Here is a 20,602-nt window from a genome sequence, read left to right on the forward strand (position 1 = left end):
CGGGATTCGATCCCGCGACCTGCGGGTCAGCAGCCGAGTACCTTAGCCACTAGAACACCGCGGCGGGGCGGTTCATAGCTTGTTGGAAAAGATTTCATACATCAAGTGTTTGAAGCACGCACTATAGGGTTAGGATATCGCTATCGCTTTATACTTTAAAAGGCGAAGCTTAAGGATCCCCTGATTTTTTGTTAATGTTTGCTTTACGCGCTTATTGGTGAGTTTTTAAAGCAGCCAATAATTGTGCCATTCAACGTTTTACGCTGGTGCCATTCTACGCTTCGGCGACGCATAGAGGCCTCCAACAGTATATGACATTATCATAGTTCTTTTTTTTTTCAAACACTTTCAATCATCGGCATGGCTGTGTTGTGGGGAAAACACCTGTTTTTTTACATAAGTACTGGGTTCAATTCATCCACGAGCTGAATATTGATATTATTCATTTATTTGCATCTATCCCGACAGACCCCGACACAAGGGCAGACACCGCGTTGTCGCAACAGATCACTCTTTATTGGTATATTTAGCCACCAATAAATAATCACGCGCTGCTCCAAAAACGCAAGGTTGGTGTAATATACTGAATGCATCATCCTCGTTAGTGACGCCTCTAATAACGATATACTCACTTTTTTAAAGAACATGTGAGGCTTACATAATAATATTAGTAATAGCAATATTAATAATAATAATAATAATGAAAGTAATGACATTAATAATAACAAGTGTAGTATTCTCTTATGATTATTGTATTGCTGTTGTTGTTCAAAAGTTTATTGAATTCTGTCGTAGGGATCGGCCGGTATAGCTTGACCAACGACTCTAATAGACGGATCTTACAAGCGAACGAGCAGTGCCCTCGAGCAATGGGCAGAATAGACAGACCTGCCATGTCACAGGAGATAATGACCCACTATAGCGTTCGTTCTTCTTCACTTCATCATTATTATTTTCTAGAGAAAGAGAGAATTATTTTAATGGGAAGCTGGAGAGGTTTGCCCGGTTTTTCACCTGACAGGCTACTCCAGTTGCCAGGTGTTGGTAGTGATATATACAATGATAAACGCACAACACATACAGTTACTTACACGCATAACAGTCACGTAACACATAAAGTCACTCACGCGCACTGCACCATTTACAACGTTTCGTTCAAGCCTGTGGCCCGTAAGAACGTCAGTAGCGCTTTTGTAGAGTCTAACGCACTGGAGGTGTTCTGCCATGGGCCTAGAATATTTTTTAAGGCTGGTGTCCTGTTGCCTTTTTAAGGCCATCTTCAGAGACTGTGTCTCTGATGCGTATTTCGTACACTCACAGAGTACATGATTTATGTCTTCAACGACGTTACATTGGGCACAAAATGCTGAGTCGGACAGTCCAAGTTTGTTCCTGAAGCAGTTCGTATATGCTGCGTTTAATCGGACACGGTGTAAACACGTTTCTTCTGGCCTGTTGAGATTTCGCGGCATCCTGAAGCCACACGATGAATCAACCTTGTACAGAGGCCCATACTGTTAGCTAGGATCTATCCAGAGGGATCCCTGGAGGCGCCAGGCGTATGACGACACTAGCGTTGCTGCATCTCGCCTCGAGAAAGGTATTTCGACGATTTCTGTTGAGGTGTCATGTCCAGCTTTGGCAGCGTCATCAGCCCGGACGTTGCCTTGTATTCCGCAGTGGGCAGGTATCCACTGCCGAACAATGCGATGATGGAGGTCACAGGATTTCTTGCATAGGCGTCTGATGTCCATGACGAGTCGGTCCTGTGTGCATGGAGATCTCAGCGACTGCAGCGCTGCTCTTGAGTCAGTGAAGATGACCCAAGATTCGGCTGTCTGGTCAATGATGTAATTATTGGCAGCCCGCAGTGCAGCCTGTTCAGTGGCTGTAGATGAGGTGCAGTGACTTAGAGTGGCAGAGATCGGGACATTGGCAGATGGAATCCAGACGCCTATATAAGATGATGTTGACGTAACAGAGCCCTCAGTGTAAATATGATGGTGAGCTCTGTAGCAGTTTTCAAAATGCTCTAGAGTGGAATACCTGAGTGCTGGTTCGGATATGCGTCTTTTGCTCTTGAACACAGGCACAAAGGTGACTACGGTCCACGAATGAGATTTCCACGATGGTTCTGCATGCATTGATGCTCTCTGATAGTGTTGCGGGAGGAGGCTCCACACAGGGCTACTGTCTGAAGCAAGAGGATGATCCGGCCCTCTGGTTGCATAACACAAGTGGACTCGAAGAAACTCCTGCTGCAGAAGAACAGGAGCTGAAAGGCGCCTACTGTCAGCAAGGGTTCCGGTGCTTGATGTTTCGTAGGCCAAGGCACACCCTCAGTGCTTGTGCTTGGACTCCAGTCAGTACCTGTATGTTCGTTCGAGAAATTTCATGCATCGCAAGAATGCTGTAACGTAGAAGACCTTCGCAGAGAGCGGTATACATTTGTAACATAGCATTACAGTACTGCCACCGGCATTGCCTGTTAGTAAGCGAAAGATGCTCGCGTATGACTCAACTTTTTCTTTAATATCCGAACGTGGAGCGTCCACGTCATTAGCCGGTCGATTGTCACTCCCAGACACTTATGATATGTCACGTACCGAATGGGAGAATGAGCTACCTTTAATGTGTAGCGTGAGACATTACGCCTCGTAAAATCAATGGTGGCACCCTTTTCTGGTGATGTCGTTAGACCTCGTTCGAGCAAAAATTTTTTGATGGAGTTGAGAGCTTTCTGCAATATTGCTTGTAAAACACGTCTGTTTCAACCACTGCTCCATATACAAATGTCATCGGCGTAAAGTGAGATTGCTAGCGATGCTGGGATGCACTATAATTTGCTAAATCTGGCAGTGACGCCATTGAGTGAGTCCAGAAAACATTCATAAGCATTTACAACCATCGTTTTCCTAAAAAGCCTCTGGGTCTCGTTCCGACACTGCCAAATTATTATCATTGCCATCACTTCGCTGCCTACGAAATCACGCTGACTTGTTTCTTTACAAACTAGTTCACGGAATGATATTCTGCCCCTTCCTTCTCAGTTAGGTAAATTTTCGGATGTCGTCGTGGTGACCGCTTCGAGTCCCCAGCTCCATCCTCGCCATCCTGAGAAGGGGGTGGGATGGCAACTTCTCAGGTCACATATTCTCAAGCCACATAATTCTATGCGGGCATGAAAAACAAAAAAGAGTTTAGTCAAGGTGAGCGAGACACTACTGCGACGTCCATATTTACATTGCGATAGTTAGGCTACTCACCAAAGCTTCAGAAAACAATGCTTGCAGGGAAGTGGTAATCACTGAACAGTGTTGCACTTTAATAGTTCAGTGTACACTGCCAATCGTGAGTAAATAAGTCGTGTTTGTAGCTGGAATCGTGAAAGGCTGTAATGCAGTCAATTACGAATAGCTTGTACTTACTGCTCGTTGGTACATTTCTCGGGAAGCAGCCAGCCAACAATGCTTAGAGCACATCGTAAAGTACACTTTACAATGTGCTTCAACTACAAAATGGCACCTACGCTCACGTGATAGTGGCGAACGGAGGGTACGACGAAGTTAGACAGCAAACTCGTCTTATGGCAGTGCGTATGCAGCCGAGAAAGGCCAAATCTGCCTGCAGATCGCGCTAGGCAAACCAATACAGGCACTTAAACTTGCGCAAACAGAGTGGGACAAACCGCTCTTTAAGGACGAGCATGACGTACACGCACGCGCTAGCCTTATGTAGCTAGCAGGCGACGCAGGAAGCAATCCACACTAGGCTCGCTTCAGCTAGTGGCCACCAGGCGGCGACTACGCCTCCATGGTGACTCCGCCTCCAGCGTTTACGCCTCCATGCAAAACGCACCCGTCGCTGCCGGGATTCGATCCCGCAACCTACCCGTCAAAAGTCGAGCACCATATAACCACTGAACCACAGTGGGGGATTTGGAAAGGGAATAGGCCGATGACGACACGGTTGATTACAATAGCTCCATTCTGTAACAAACCACAATTATTCTTGATCATGCCATAAAACACGTCTTCACCTGCAGCCTCCACTGAGAGAAACACCCACGCTCTGCGTAAGCACGATTCTCGAGTTTCTCACGGTTCAGTACTTGTACAAAACAAACAAAACAAAAGTCTCAGGGAAAGGCTACAAGGGCGCGCGGATGCTTATCACGAGCTCATGTAATGCCAGAATCAACGGCCAACGATAAGGAATGGCGCCATTTTCCCAGCATGACAGGCAGGGAGGCTTCCGAGATTAGAACAGTGCGCGTAGCTTGGTATATAATGCGTTCTTTCACGAATTCTCTGAGCAGTTGCAGTCTACACTGCAGCAATGCCGCAAGGGGTTGCGGCTCCACTGACGATTTCATCGCACGAAGCAATCGCTTCGCATCAGAAGCAGGAGCCGATCGATCATGATTAGAGGCAACCAAAAATAAAATAAGTAAATAAACTCCCCTCCTCCACTGCATCTCTCAGCTGCGTGGGGTCAAAGAGGATTGAGCCCGTGGCCAGATGAAATGGATCGGCAATGATTCCTCTTTGTTTCTTTATGTCTTAATGTTCATAAAGGCTCGCGAAAAGGCGATTAGTGAAGGTCGCCGTGCGCAAACAAACGGGAAATGTTGGAGCGGCGATGCAAGCGCCAGCGGTGTTTCATAAAAAAAAAAAACAACACTCGTCTGTATGCGCGGCATCCGAGCGCCAAACATTCCTCCGAGGTCGGGCTCAATGCACTAGTTGCAGCAGTCGCAGCACGCATGGCGATCAGCCGGGTCGGTCGGTCGACCCGGCTTGGCTTGGCTTGAAGAAACTTCGTGGGAATAAGCTATAGAGTGCACTGGGCCGACAGCTGAGTGGGATTACTTGAAGGGCCAAAAGAAAAAAACTGGAACGGTATGCTTCGTTCAAAAAAAAAAAAAAAGTGTCGAACGCGTTTCAGGTAGCGCTCCACCGTGGTGGTCTAGTGTCTAAGGTACTCGGCTGCTGACCTACAGGTCGCGGGATCGAATCCCGGCTGCGGCGACTGCATTTTAGATGGAGACGAAAATGTCGTAGGCCCGTGTGCTCAGATTTGGGTTCACGTTAAAGAACCCCAGGTGGTCAAAATGTCGGGAGCCCTCATCTACGGCGTCTCTCATAATCATATGGTGGGTAGTACTGAAAATTGGGCAAGTTCGTAACAATTCATTATTCAAGGTAAATACATAGACGTGTGTCTTAATTCCTACTTCTCTGTCTTCGTTTTTGTGTTGTTTACCTTAAAAAACTAATCATATGGTAGTTTTGGGACGTTAAACCCCACATATCAAATCAATCATGTTCGGTAGCACGTGCTATTTGTTTTGTCTTATGTCTCAAACACATATGTGTGTGTGAAGTGTAATCACGACAAATATTGCTCTTTGGTAACTGCCGTCTATTACTACGGCGTGCGTGCGCGCATGAAGTGATGAAGCGTGATCAGCCATTGCTATCATGCTGTTATCATTGCCCAGTTATAAACTAAGGCGGTAACGTTACGCAGCGACAACTCATTAGACTTCTATCAATTTTATCACAATATCCAGTATAACAGTTACCATTACATTACATTTCACAATGTCCCTTGGTAACAGAATGCCAACACAATATTCTTCCTCTCCACTCAAGGTTTGGTGTGACCAGCTTGCGTTGTGCGAGCTTCAGCAGCTGTGACGTCATCATCGTTATGTTATCCTCATTAGGTTGTGACAGTGTCAGTTGTGTCACTCTCTCATAAGTGGCGTTCGACGTCTTGCTCAAAGGATTTGCTTTGTCTGTCTGTTTGTTTGTTTGTTTGTTTGTTTGTTTGTTTGTTTCTTTGTTTGTTTGTTTGTTTGTTTGTTTGCTTGTTTGTTTGTTTGTTTGTTTGTTTGTTTGTTTGTTTGTTTGTTTGTTTGTATACTTGGCTTTCACGCATACCCCTTGTAATCCTGCCAAGAGGTCAAACCGAAACTCAACAGTGTTGGTTTCCCTAACAAAAGTATCACGAACCGGGTTTTCGCGAATACAGAAAAAGAGCGCACGATCAAAAGGTTCCACGACATTGTGGAGTTTTATGTATTTTCTTGGTTCCAACTTATCACTTCTTTCCTTCATCGTTCATTTTTTTTAAACCATCTCATGTTGCGGAGACGCATGCCGCAAGCACGAAGGGCTTCCATCTCCATGTGGTCCCCGCCATGTCAATAGCAATCGTGGTGGCGGCTTTGAGGGCCCGCGGGATTAGCGCCGTCGGTTTCGGCTTCGTGGGGAGAAAAGTCAAACCACGCTCTAGTGTCCGCTATGCGGGCTCCCGCAAGAACTAATCCTTTTTCCATTTCCCGGCAGCGGACGACGGCTGGTCGCAGCGTACGCTACAAAGGCCGACACGGCGACAGCCGACAAAGGCACGACATTGTCCCGCTGTGCCGCTATTCTTGCGTGGGCGTGGGTGGGTGTGCTCTGCTATTATTATTGATGGACGTGGTTCAAAACGGAAAACGGTGCTAGTCCGGGCATGTAGTAGTCTGCTTGGAAAACGGTCATCCGAAAAGCTTATTGAATTGTTGTTGTTGTTGTTGTTGTTGTTGTTGTTGTTGTTGTTGTTGTTGTTGTTGTTGTTGTTGTTGTTGTTGTTGTTGTTGTTGTTGTTGTTGTTGTTGTTGTTGTTGTTGTTGTTGTTGTTGTTGTTCCGCTCTCTCAAGAGGAGAGGAGAGTGATCACTGCCAACCTCATACATATGTGGCACATGCAGTCCCGCGCGGTCCGCTTGTTAAGAATGCTTGCCGCGGCGGGGCGCACAATACGCTTACACGTTATCGGGTGCGTGAATGCGGCCAGCTGCGACCGCTAACCAAGCTTCGGACTTTGCCGGCGAGTGCAAGACGTGTCTGTAGACTAGTATGTTGCAATGGCATGCGTCTTGTAGCGTATACATCCAACCGGAGCTACTCTATAGACCACGTACTGAAGTACGCAGGATTGGCGGCGAAATTCGTAAAATATTCGACGTGCTACTCGCAGATGTAATGAAGTGAAACTGGAGTTCTTCATGACCAAAAGCAACTAGGGACATACTCTTAAGCGATGCAGTAGTGTGAATGGGATGCGTGATATTCCCGTATCGATTTCGACAACGCGTGGGTTTTTTTTTTTTTTAGCGCGATACCAAGGAATGATACCCGAATGTCTTTTCTTTCTTTGATTCTTTTTATTGCATTCTGCTTTCGTCCCGAATGCAGCTACGGTTCTCAAGAACTGAATAAGCGACTTGTTGGTAGGTATTCCTTTGATCGTAGCAGAGATATAAATGTAGCCGATCTGTAAATTAATCACGCATTACGCGAGGAACCATGAACCTGTTAGCAACGAAAAAGGTGTACTACCGCTTATAGGCAATCATCCGCCATGTCCGTAAAGCAAGAATGACCAGAGTAACAGAATACATAAGAATTGAACGCTGGCCATGCATCGTGAAGAGGCAGCAATGTCAAGTCCATAACGATTGGTTCTTAAGGGAATAATGAAATTTCTGAACATCGAAAGGAAACGAGGGACTATGTGATGTTTGCGATTGTTATTCCAAAGAATGAACTTTTTGATACCTGGATTCCATATATCGCGACTACTGACCCGAAACTATATATTTCCGCTCCAAATTATACAGCCAAATCGGGCTCAGAGGGTCGGCATGTGCACACTTTCAAGTGAATTTAAACTTGGAGCTCTTTCATGATTGGCTCACAGCCATTGTGCGCAATTTTTTTCTAAGAAACAGATAGCCTAACACAAATGTACATTTACGTTGCATTGCTTCTTTCACTTCCCTCTTCAACAGCAGCCGATTACAACATATATTACCGTTTCTCAACAGTATAAGAGAATCGCGATTCCATACTGTTCATAAGGTGTCTATCGTTGTTAGGAGTGGTCAGTTTCGTGGACGCTCCCCTAGGGTGCGCATGGGCCGTTGACGTGGACGCTCCCCTAGGGTGCGCATGGGCCGTTGACATAGATCATCATCATTATCATCACCATGATCACCATAATCATCATCGCCCGCCTACACAGCGACTTTCTCTTCGTTACCACTCAATGACATCCAAGTCTCCTCCAAGCATACTAATGATCAACTGACTATTCTCAACGAGGTGCACAAGCATCGTTGGTTACAGGACTGAACAGCCGCGTCGGTGAGCCCTTCTCGCCCCAAGGAATAAATAAGACAAAGAAGTTTTCCACTTTGGACTGCACATTAGACAGTACTTAGGGCTGCGCCAACGGCAGTAACACACTAAAAGGAGATGGCAAGCAGGATCGCGCGGTAGCACGCTTCGGGCAAAGACAGCCGCTCGAGGCCACCATTCATCACAGTGCAACCGGCGGGGCTAACTAAGGTTGTATACCTGCGCGTACACTGTGGCGGCATCGCCGGACCTGAGCTCAGAAACGCCCGCCGCTCGCATTGGCATTCCGCTCAAGTCTCGCTGCGCGGTTTTCCTAGCGGCCGCGATGCATCTATAACTGCCACCACAAGGGTGCTCGCGTAGCAAGGCAGGCCAGCCGGCCCAGACCACCACAGGCAAAAAAAACCGGGGCCGTCGGCTTGCCACAGATGCATGCCGCAGAGCCTGATCTCGTTTATTCCCTCCTCTCCCTAAATCGCTTCGTTTCTCTTTATATCGGGTGTGACTGCGATTCCTTTGTGGACATCTCTCTTCGCTTTGCCTTCTTTTGAAATGTTTTCGGGGGGGGGGGGGGGGGCGGTTGTTTCGTTCTCGAGTTCGCAGCGTGAACCTGTCAGCGGGAGCTACCGGGCGCAGTGTGTTCCCACGGTTGTCCGATAAGCCGATGTAGACTATGCTGCCGATAAGAGCGGTGGCTGTAGGCGGTGATCCGAGTGGGCAGTCGAGGGCACACAGAGATATGAGGCTGCGCGTGCGGCGCGATGATGTGGGGAAGGGAGGGGGGTGCATCACTCTTCTGGCGTGTGGTCTATCTTACGCGATGCTGTGCACACACACACACACACCACAGCGACGCATCACTCTATCGACCACCGACGAAGTTTTCGGACGCCTCGCCTTCAAAGGCGGGGGAAGTCCGACGAGAGTCTGTCGCGTAGGTAAACGCATATACACGATAAAACGTATCGGCCTAGATTAGCTTATTTATGGAGCGTCAAGAAGAGGTTTTTTTTTTTTTCGGATGACAGTGTATCATGAATAATAGGGAGTCATTCCTTCTCGGGTGTGATAAGGTCAGCCTCCGACTGCATTCAGCGCTTGACACGAATTGGATACATTTCTGTGCGCGGGTGACAAAAGCGGGGGCGTTAGAGCCTGTTTTGTCACGTCGGCCGCGCATAAAAGCTGTCTGGGTTTTATGTCTAATTTCGTTGAAATTTGGTTTGCTTTTGCTGCTTCATAGCTGCATTCCTAATAAGTCTTTGTTACAAACTTAATGTCGCGGTACATGTTTTGCAGGGCACAATACCAGCTGTTTATTTTTCCTAATTTCCCCACGATCGCATGGACCACGGCTGATGACTCAGAAGCGCAAGAATGACTTGCTTGACATCCAAGCCCGTTAGTGGATGTAGCGAGCATGTCAGTACAAAATATCCGAAAAAAAAACGTAAGATTACACCTTCCTGGGGAAACAAATTTTCTGTCAGAGTCATGGTTACATATTTTGTTTACAAAATTCAACAGAAGCACGTATTTTATATTAGAAAAGCTTTAGCGTAGCTCGTACACTTCAATGGCGCCTCCCGATTTCCCATAGACATTTGTCAACAATGCTGCCTCAATCTCGCTGCGGTTGAGCTCGGTGGTTCTTCCAATACATAAAGCACAACTCGACGCCGTTTCTCGATGCTCACTTTGGTATCTCTGAAGCGCTTGCATTCAGAAAGCAAATAAGTGGCTTGTACTCTCAAAAACTGCCCTCAAATTTGTTCTCCGTGGCCTTTTATATTTCTGCTACGTTATCAGCTAAACTTCATTCGTGATAAGGAGTATTTGAACCATTTATTACTCTCATTCCTCGCTTGCCGACATCCCATCGTTAGAGGTCTTCAAATCACCAGGGACTCATGTCCAGGTTGAAACCATGGGCTAGCCAAACTTCACCGAGCAGTGATAACCTGCACATTTATGGCCCGGCCTATAGGCCACACGGGTGCTCGCCGTAAAATTTACTTAGCCTTTCCAGCGTTTCTCGGGCCTACTGGACGGCCGGCCCGTACGCTAACAATTCTGAGCTAGCACGAGTGGCGCGCCAACGCTCCTCAAGGGGGTATGTGTTCTCATGAGCATTGTAGTGTGCACATATTTCCATAGGATGTGTTGTCCGTGTACTCGTTTCCGCATGGGCTACAACAGCCAGGCTTGAAGTTTCGCGCTATAATACTCGGAGCTTGCTTACGCAACTTTTTGAAGCGCGGCGGCAATGCTATTACTGATGATGTTGCTAGAAGCGGCATTTTAGAAAGCACTTCCAGCCAGGACAAAAACTTAAAGAAAAGAGGAGAGTTGCGTTTAAAAACTGCGTGTTAATGCCCTTCCGTATATATAACAAACACTGAAGACACTGCAGACACTCAGCGTACACTTACACGCAACGCTTGCACCGAGCCAACATTGTGCGCACGTATGCGCATGCGCGTGTGGCGTGCGCTGTAACACGGTACAGTATACACGTATGCGAACGCGTTCCCTGTGCCGGCCACGGCACCAGCGTGGCTCGCTTTGTCCGCACGTCAGCGTGACGAATCGAGGCCCACCGTCCGGGGACGCGAAACCTGCCACGGGTGCGAAACCCGAAACCTGAGCGACGGTGTGCGTGTGTATGTGTGCGTACCCCGTCGCCGCTGCCACCGTCCAAAGCGCGAATGCGACCCAGGCCCTACACAGAGGCGTTCGCGAAAGACGCGGCGCGTGTGCGACATCATCATTTCTCTCTGTCACCTACCTCCCCGCGCCCCCGAACGCCTGCCTCCCGACGCTGCATGTATAAGGGCCGTATAATGAGCCGGCCCGTTGTGGAGCGGGGAAAAATTAGACGCGCTTTGTGGGAAAAGCTGCGCGCAGGAGACCCGCCGGCTGACCTGGACGCGTGCGCTGTACTGTTACTCCGCGTATAGTACACGGCACACTGAGACGCGAACTGACGCACACACGCACATCGCATGCACGTATGCTGAGGTGCCTGTCCACAAGCTTGGAGCACCTCGCAAGCTGCTAGGCCTTGATGACGTGGTGTGTGTGTGTGTGTGTGCGTGTGTGTGTGTGTGTGTGTGTGTGTGTGTGTGTGTGTGTGTGTGTGTGTGTGTTTGTGTGTGTGTGTGCGCGTGCGTGCGTGCGTGCGTACGTACGTACGTGCACTGTGTTATCCTCATTTGAAAAAAAATATATTTTCGCTGGTACATTTGAGCCCCTATACACCACACATACATCGTACGAGGAATGCAAGCACGCAATGCCACGTGAGACAGGCGCCATGGAGAATTCTGCAGACCTCGCCGCCACCACTCGGTGCCGGCGGCACCACCAGGGAGCACTGCGGGCGTATTGAGTGTCATTTGATCGATGATTTAGCCGCGCCACTGAATGATTCGATCCGTGTACACACGACTGCGCGGTGTGGTGCGGCGGTGCATGCGGGCGTGATCTATTATGCGCGCTCACTCTGGGCGCGAGACGCAAGGGTGAGGGCACGTCCCAACCGCAGGGCGACTTGATGGACGCTATTGTTTTCTTACGTGTGAATGATTGCATAAGATGAAACTTCGGAAATGAGCGGGGTTATCAGGGAGCCTAGCGGTTATGTAAGAAAAAAAACGGTACGCAAATAAGACTGAACAAAAGACGCAAAGCTGTGAGTTGTGGGACAAATGCTCCGCATTAGCTACAGGTTTATCTGCGAACATTAAGTTGATTTGTTAAGACGGAAGCCATATATGCCCCCCCTCCCCCCTAACGTGGAAACTGACCATTGGCATCGCCGACATCATTATAAGCATCCGTGGCAAATCTAAGTGTCTGAACAGGCATCGATCTCTTAAACATGTCATCAATGATGACCAATGAGAGGGAAAGAAAATTTGGATCGGTATCCTACAGTATTGCAAAAGTCTGACCTCTGTTCGGTTCAAACTGACACGCATTCATTCATTCATTCATTCATTCATTCATTCATTCATTCATTCATTCATTCATTCATTCATTCACAGAAACACTGCTGTCACTCTAGGTCTGTTGACCACCTGCACACAAACCCAAAAAAAAAAAAAAAAGAAGCTCACAGGGTCACCTATGCGACAGCCTCAGTCTACTCGAAAACGAAATTCATCTTTTCTTCCTAATCGATGTACTGAACCTCCTCCATAAACCTCCGGTAGCTTTTCTGCAACTCGCCTTGTTTTGCCCTGCTTCTGGGATCAACCAACGTTTGACCAATCGGGGATGTCATGTGATGACGCCACAACAAGACGTCTCGTCTAGTGGCGTCACTGTTACGATGACGTCTTAATGACACATCGAAATTGTGGTGGTATCAAACGTCACGTTGACGTCACAGAGTGACGCCGTCACAAGGTGATTTTTCGCATAACCCGTGTTGTTGACGACGCAGGACGCCGACGTGGAAGGCCCGTCAATTTTCGCACTTGATGAGGCACCCAAAGCTTCCACCGTAATAATGTCGATTGACTAGCCTATGCGGTAACGAGCGAAACGAACTAATGACTAAAGTGGGCTTCTCCCTTAAAACACCCTTAGTGCGGAAAAGCCAGATTTGACGAGGACTAGCAAACTGATTATCACACACGCGTGCTAGGCTCTGGGAGCAAGCATCCCACGAGACATAGTTATTACCTGTATTCCTGCAGTACTCGGCCTCTTGGTTACACGCTTATTCTCAGACTATAAATCAACGATTCTTTTAGTGCCAGATTTCTCTGTAGAATTGTAACGCCCACTAGTTGTAAGTCAACGCATCGCATCGTATGCCGTTCGGTCAATGTGCCATGTTTCAGTAAGTTTTGGGAAGCCGATGCAGCAAAAACACAAAAAAACAAAGACCTCTTTGAAATCCGTTACGTCACGCTGACTTTTATACGCACGCCATCGGCGTGAAGTTTAATATGAATTTGAACTTTGTTTGCACTTTTATTAAAAACTCACGTGGCCCCTTGTACTTTGCCCGAACACGACTCCAAGGCGAAAGCCATCTTGTTCTTGTGCGTCAGTGTATTTATCCTGCCCCCGCCACCCTCCGAAAGCCCTCTGCGCCTAATGTAAATTAGAGTGCCTCCGTGATCGGAGGCATATTGCAAAGCTTTCTGCACCTCACCTGGTTTACCATAGCCTCCGAGATTGGCACAGCCTCTAACAGGGGGTGACGCAACGTGAAAAAGTCATAATAAGGGGTCAAATTTTTGGCCACGTGTGACCTACTGGTGACGGCATGAGGTGTGCTCACGGCGTCATGATTTTTTTTTTTTTTTGCACCACTCGTGTTGGCACCAATGCCACGGGACGCCAAAGGCCGACTTTCGCATTTGATCAGGCATCTATGGCCTTCGCCTTAATAAACCTACAATGGGCAAATAAACGTAAGTGTGCTTTTTTTTTTCAAATAATTTATGGGTTTCAATTGATTGATCGTTTCACTTTAGGGTCCCTTTAAGATAATACCAACCACCACAGCCAGTCTTAACCAATGCGATCTCCAACGCTGCAGACCCGTGACCAGTCCGGCAACTGGGACAGCGCAGATCGATCGCCATACGCACGAAGTGATCGCGAGGCTCGACACTCGCTCGCGCAGCGGCAAACTCACTATGCGCATGCTGAAGCGGCGTTGTCGATCCCGTGCGCGTGAGACTTGCGTTCGCTCTCACGTCAGGTTCGCATACCGCATAGGCGCATGCGTTGGCAGCACCTTTCGCCCCCGCACCAACGTTTAAAGAAAGGAGAAAGAAACGAGACAAGACAGCAAATTTTAGCAGCCGGTCTAATCTGGTATACTGTATTTTACAGTGGTGTATAAGTGAGAGGCAGCCTGAAAGATGAGAGAGAGAGAGAGAGAGAGAGAGAGAGAGAGAGAGAGAGAGAGAGGGGAAGCACACACACCAATACAGAGTCGGTGATTATTACTGCAAACTGGCGGTGCGAGATAACAGTTGTCTCTGCCAACGAACACCAATTCGTGCTACAGCCTCTCTCTTCTACTGTGTATTTTCCTTAAAAACGGCAACAACGCCTTCCCCGCCATTCAGGTATACAATGAGGTGAACTATATGCCAAGAGTGGTTTCCCCGCATTCGATAATTAATTGATTGATTGAATTATATGTGGGGTTTAACGTCCCAAAACCACTATATGATTATGAGAGACGCCGTAGTGGAGGGCTCCAGAAATTTAGACCACCTGGGGTTCTTTAACATGCACCCAAATCTGAGCACACGGGCCTACAACATTTCCGCCTCCATCGGAAATGCAGCCGGCGCAGCCGGGATTCGATCCCGCGACCTGCGGGTCAGCAGCCGAGTACCTTAGCCACTAGACCACCGCGGCGGGGCTCCCCGCATTCGAGTTTTCATAGCCAGATCGGTTGCGAGGTGTTGCTCTATACGAGCCTGCGAGTTGTCGTCCGTGTTGGCGAGCTACCACATTATCGCGGGAGCAATACACGCAAAACGTATTGAACGGGAGTGTCAAAAACAGCTGATTTAGTTTGTATGGCCACTTGTGCGCAGAAAGCACGGCCATTCCAGTTCGAGTGAGATGTTCCACGTGGCATTAGGACATCGCAGCGCCAAGCGGCGCCGCTTATAGCCTTTTGAATTACGCTGCTTTGTCTCGCCATGGAATGACCTTTCGAAACCTTACGAACCTTGATGGGACCTGCAGACACCTAGAACAGCTTTATTACGGCCGACAGTTTTATACCAGGATTTTCAAACTCATGGCCCATGGTGGGCATGCCACCCACGGCCTCAAAAGGAATACATTTGTTTGGCTTTGTCGAGTGGAGCTCGGATTATTTTTTCTCCTACTGTGATTAACAGCGTGTTCTTTAGGTAAGCTGTCGAGAGGGAACCAGCCTCGACAACAATTCTTTCGTCATTCGCCTCATGCGATCATCACTTGTTGAAACGCAACCACGGAACAAAATCTCTACAATACAGAATCGGACCAAAAAGTGTACTGAGGAACGAAATGGACCAAAAACCAGAATGGACCAAAATGTGTACTGAGGAACGAAATGGACCAAAAACCAGAATGGACCAAAAAGTGTACTGAGGAACGAAAAGAAAAAGAACAGTCGTGCTTAAAAAGAATATATCAGAAAAACGAAGACGACCACCACCGCAGCTCAATCGATATATAGTGCATAGGACGCGTAATTCAAAGATTTCAAGTTCAGTTCATAACGGCGACAATTCACCTTTTCGTCCGCTCTGATTCTTGACATATATACTTAGCATAAATAGCATCCCCGTACATTGTATGGCTTAACTGTCTCTTGGTTTTCATTAGGTTGTGGCTTCCAAGCAGGAGCTATGACAGTGTGTTCTGAAGTATATAGAACTTCACATGTTTTGAGCCAATGCTATAAGTGAGCATTTGCGGCATCTCTTCTCTGGTAGAGCCGCGTGCCACACGCGAGCTGCTGCATATCATTGAAAGCGGGCATCCGTTCGAAGCTTTTTGGCGCGGCAGGACGTTACCACAATTTCCCATCTGCGTCCAGTTCGACGAACGCTCCGCCCCCTCTGGCTCGCTATTTGACCGTCATCGCGTCCATCGCCAGATTTGTGGCGAGAAAGCAGAACACGTTTTTTTTTTTTTTTCCTGCCGATTCCGCAATCTCTTCTCACGCACGATGCAGCAGCTGCCTTATAAGCTCACCTCGCGTGGAGTACTTCGAAGAACGCCTTCGGCATTTTGTGCGTGCACGGTGTGATGGGGCACTGATAAGTGAATAATCAAAATAACACAAAGAAAAGGCAATGTTGTAATAGCATTCCGCTTAACAATCAAGTTCTACCGCAGAGCCACGCCAGACATCGGAACTACTTTTCAAACAGACCCTAATGTTCGTGAAACTTCGATTGTGGTTGCAGTGCTGGCTATCCAATTTTAAAAGCGTTACATGTGTGCTCCTATAATACAGCCGTCACGTCAGATTAACGTCAATTGTAGTTAGACGCCATCCACTGAAGTAGCAGTGTTCAGGGCTAACATGTTCGCGAGCACTGGCGCTTCGTATCAGCTCACAACTTCCACTGTTGACGTCGTTACGCAAATGTAAACAACTGGTTATATAAAACATATGTGGCTGTTAAACGCGTGTCTTTGCATGCATTTGTATATTATACAGGCGTAAGCATAAGTGTGCAGACCACGGTATCGCGTGGCCCTAAGGCATCGGCGCGCTATCTAGCGACGAAACGCCTGCTGAGCTGCGCATGCGCGTCCCGTCGTATCAGTTGGCCTCTCGTGTCGCTTTCTCCGACGAGATATAGTAGCCAAAATGACACCTAGGTGTCACTGTCTTTGCTCCAGGCACTGCGCCGTGTCGGCCAAGAGGCAGACAGAAATTAGGTGCCTTCTTCCCTTCTTTCCAAAATGAGTCAATCTGTGCTCCATCAAATTTGTGTCTTTTTGTGTGTGTGTGTGTGTGTGTGTAGAGGCTGCGACAGTGCCGAGCTCTAGCGCCGGGATCGCGTAGTTGTTTATGCGTAGTTATTTATATAGTTATTCATAACTATATAAAACGTAGTCAGCCTCGCAAAGCCTCATGAAGCCGAGCACATAATTAAAATTTTTCATCACAGCTTGCCTTTGCCGCGTTAGGGCAAGTTAAACTTAAATGAGCCTATATAGAAAGTGAATGCAAGTGTAGCCGAATCAAATCTAGCCTAGTTGAGCGCGGTATAACCCGATTAGTTCAGGCACAAGTAAGCTCAAGCCCAGTCCAGGTTGCTGTTTTTGTGTTATGCTTAGTAAAGCTTCGATGCGCCCAGATGGGCCGAGAAAAGTACACGTACAGCCAAATCTGAATATGCATAGTTGATCATGCTATTGTTTCATTTAGCCGAGCAAAATTAGCCCAAATGAGGCAAACCTTATCACAGCGAATCAATTCAAGTCTGCTTTTCCTTGAGCCAAGAGGTGCCAAATTTTAAAAGGTAATAATTACGCCTTAATGTCACTATGTCAATCAAGCTAATTTATGTCTAACTGGTGTTAATTAGGACGCGTACAAGTTATGATTGGTTAATTAGTCTGACACCCAATAACACACAAAACATACTGGAGTTTCAGGTGGCATAATTAGATTATTTATGCATAACTACTTTAATGAGGCAGTGTCAAACTAAGCACACAAAAATCTGACTTAGTGTGGTTGATCATAGTATCATCAAATTTGTCTGAGTATAATTAGGTTTAATAAAACGATATCTAATGAAACACAATGAAAGTAATTTAAGTGGATTTCATGAGCTCAGAGAGCCCATGCTGAGACATACTAATTACTAATCACCGAGTCTAGTCTCATCAAGGTGAAATATATATGTTGCCTTAAAGTAAGTGTAATTATTTATTCGTACTTATTGCACTTGTTTCATTATAACTATGTTTCAACTTCGGTTCAACAAGTTCCACTTGGCCTAACGCAACAAAGGCAAGCTGAGCTGAGAAAATCTAATTCTGTGTCCTTGTCTTCATCATGTTTTGGGAGGCTGGCTACGTTTACTTGTGCTAATAAACCGGTATAAATCATGACGCAAGCCCGGCGCTCGAAACAGCGCCGTTGCAGCTGCTACGTAAAAAGAAAAAAAGAAAAGCAACGGCACAAATTCGTTAGAGCAAGAACAGCGACACCCAGTTGTCGTTTTGACTACGATCGCGTCCAAGAGAGCGACTATAGAGGCCCACTGATAAGACGGGACGCGCTTGCGCACCGCAGCAGGCGTCTCGTCACCAGATAGCATATCGATGCCTTCGGCCACGTGATTCCGTGGTCTGCACACTTATGCTCACGCCTGTACTTAGCGCCACTTCGTAACACTTCGCACAACAGAAACGTTACAGCACCGTCAACCTCCATGCGCATGCTTCGCATAACATCGATTCTCAAGCTACCTGGGCTCTGCCAAATTTGTCGCGTTTTATTTATCAGCTTAGTTTCCTGTATGCAGAATGATTAGTAGTGTCGTACATCGGAGCTATACGAAAGGGGATTTCCGCAGAATTCCGGAATGGCTGACCATCTATGTGAAAGACCTGTGTTTATACGTCGGCAAAAGGGAGACCATGCTGGTTTTGCAGGCGTGTCATGAGGAAGTATTATAACGCTATAATTGTGGACCCCGCTTAAATTCCTAGATATAGCCAAGAAATCGATCATTTTTTATCTGGTGTCCTGGATATAGCCAGCATATAACCAGGACCTACTTAACAGCGTATCATGGACGTACAATATACCTCCATCATGGTGGCTTAGTTGATAAGGCAGTATAGTCAAGCGGTGATTAACCTGCTTCAGCGTAATAACGACGTCACTTGAAAGTTATTGGGCCTCTGTGCAAGAATATAATAGCGAAAAAACTGATTGATTGATTTTGTGGGGTTTAACGTCCCAAAACCACTATTCGATTATGAGAGACGCCGTAGTGGAGGGCTCCGGAAATTTTGGCCACCTGGGGTTCTTTAACGTGCACCCAAATCTGAGTACACGGGCCTACAACATTTCCGCCTCCATCGGAAATGCAGCCGCCACAGCCGGGATTTGATCCCGTGACCTGCAATAGCGAAAAAAAAAACCAGCATTTCATGTACTGATAACACTAACATGACATCACAAAGCTCACGTTGGTGCTACGAGTGACCGTTTCTGTGATCTCTGCGCAAGCCATCCGGCACAAACTGAAAAACGTAGGACAAAAATTAAGTGCCGTGCAACACGGTATATTTATAACGCACTAAGTATGAGAAGACCTGGTCGATGTCGACTGCTTGGAATAATTTACCGCACGCCTAAACACGTGGTTACAATTTCGCTGGTGTTCTCGCATAATAGCCCCATCGAAATACTGCCGTCACGGCTGGGAATGGAAGCTGCGTGCTCTAGCACAGTAGCGTGACACCTTATCCGCTGTGCTGCAATAGCGGCTATATCTACGCGATGCCTTATTGACGATGATAAGCAGAACGACTTCCCATTTAAGATATGGGGTGGCAAAGCACCACTTCAAGTCAATACGTAGCTGCAGAGGTAACAGCGGGTAACATACCTTTGTCCACGAAGCTTTGCCGGTAGCAGTGTTCCCGAAGTGCGGCCATGACGACGTTCAAAGTACACACCGCGCAGTAAATGCTCACGTTGCTTGAACACACGAAAACCCAAAAATTGTTAGCACTTGTGCACTGTGAAATCGCATAGAGCGCCGCGGTGACAAGCTTCCAACGCCAGACAGGTCTCGCGAGGCGCTCTTTAGTGGACGCGACGTTCACCGAAGTCAAGCGCACGACAAGACAAGCTCGAAACTTAGGAACGCGCGACACCCTCGAGCGACAAGAAAGTGACGCTAGCTTCTGCGCAATCGACAACGCGGTGCACGCCGGTGTCGAGATTATTTCGAGATATGCAAGAACAGCGCGCTGTGGCGGGATGCGGCGGTTATACAATCAGCGCAGCGATTGCAGTGGTACCGAGGAACCACGCCGTATCTCGGCGCCGCAACCATGAGCTGCGGCCTAGCGCAGCGGACAATCAGCTGAGTCACGTTTCAACCTCAGTCAACAACTGCCCATACCGCCGCTTGATAACAGACGTCAACGCGACGCGGTCACGTGGGCCTCGCTAGCCCATATTTGTGGCCGGGTTAAGTTGCACAGTCACGAATGGGGTGCGCCGAGGTTAGGCGGATCTGGATCGGCACAAAGCATGCAGTTCGCGATTAAGAATGGACTGGCTTTTGATATTGAGGCTGAACCCTTACATGGTTCGCCGATCGAAAACATTGACGTCGGTGGCGTCGTGAACCGGAAACGTATACCATTAAGCTCGTCAGTTCAACTACAGATTTGGTGGCGCCAATGTTTAGGCGTACAAATTGAAGTGACTCCAAAGGGAATCAATGTGCCTTGAATGAAATTATGAGTGAATAAACACACATCAAAGTGAATCAAGAGTTTGGAAACGGGCGTTAAAGTGAATCAAGTGTGAATCAAGATAGAACCAACTGACTTAAGTATGAATAAAGAGTGAATAAAGAGTGAATCAACAAGTGTGCATCGAGAGTCAGTCAATTCAGTTAAATCAAAGTCAACAAAAAATATTCAGTGGCATAAGTGTGAATCAACGTCCACTGAAGTGAATCGAGAACAAATCAATTGACTTGACTGCGCATAAAGAGCGAATCAAGGAACGAATGTGTCAGCCAATAGTGAATCAATACATTTAAGTCAGGATTGATAATGAATGAAGTTGCTTAAGCACGAATGGAAAGTGAATCAAGCGTGAAAAGTGTATATAATGGTTAAATAAAAATAATACTTGTAAGGGTTTAACGT

General features: G+C 47.3%; 1 protein-coding gene across 1 annotated transcript; it reads right to left on the reverse strand.

Moving 5' to 3' along the window:
- Nucleotides 1–1,809: 1,809 nt before the first annotated feature.
- On the reverse strand, nt 1,810–19,579 carry LOC142817258 (uncharacterized). The gene is made up of 2 exons (XM_075894321.1): nt 19,321–19,579; nt 1,810–2,370 (listed from the first exon to the last, which is right to left on the reverse strand). Exons 1-2 carry the CDS (start codon nt 19,367–19,369, stop codon nt 2,102–2,104), a joined length of 318 nt encoding a protein of 105 aa, XP_075750436.1. The 5' UTR covers nt 19,370–19,579; the 3' UTR covers nt 1,810–2,101.
- Between the last annotated feature and the right edge of the window lie 1,023 nt (nt 19,580–20,602).

Source organism: Rhipicephalus microplus, chromosome 5, assembly GCF_043290135.1.
Source record: "Rhipicephalus microplus isolate Deutch F79 chromosome 5, USDA_Rmic, whole genome shotgun sequence".
NCBI classification, from domain to species: domain Eukaryota; kingdom Metazoa; phylum Arthropoda; class Arachnida; order Ixodida; family Ixodidae; genus Rhipicephalus; species Rhipicephalus microplus.

What these genes read in the sequence shown, in the direction of transcription:
- LOC142817258 (XM_075894321.1), bottom strand. Translation starts at nt 19,369, where the DNA reads ATGGCCGCACTTCGGGAACACTGCTACCGGCAAAGCTTCGTGGACAAA. An exon ending in GCAAAGCTTCGTGGACAAAG is followed by an intron (nt 2,371 to 19,320) that starts GTATGTTACCCG and finishes ACGAACATACAG; the next exon opens with GTACTGACTGGAGTCCAAGC.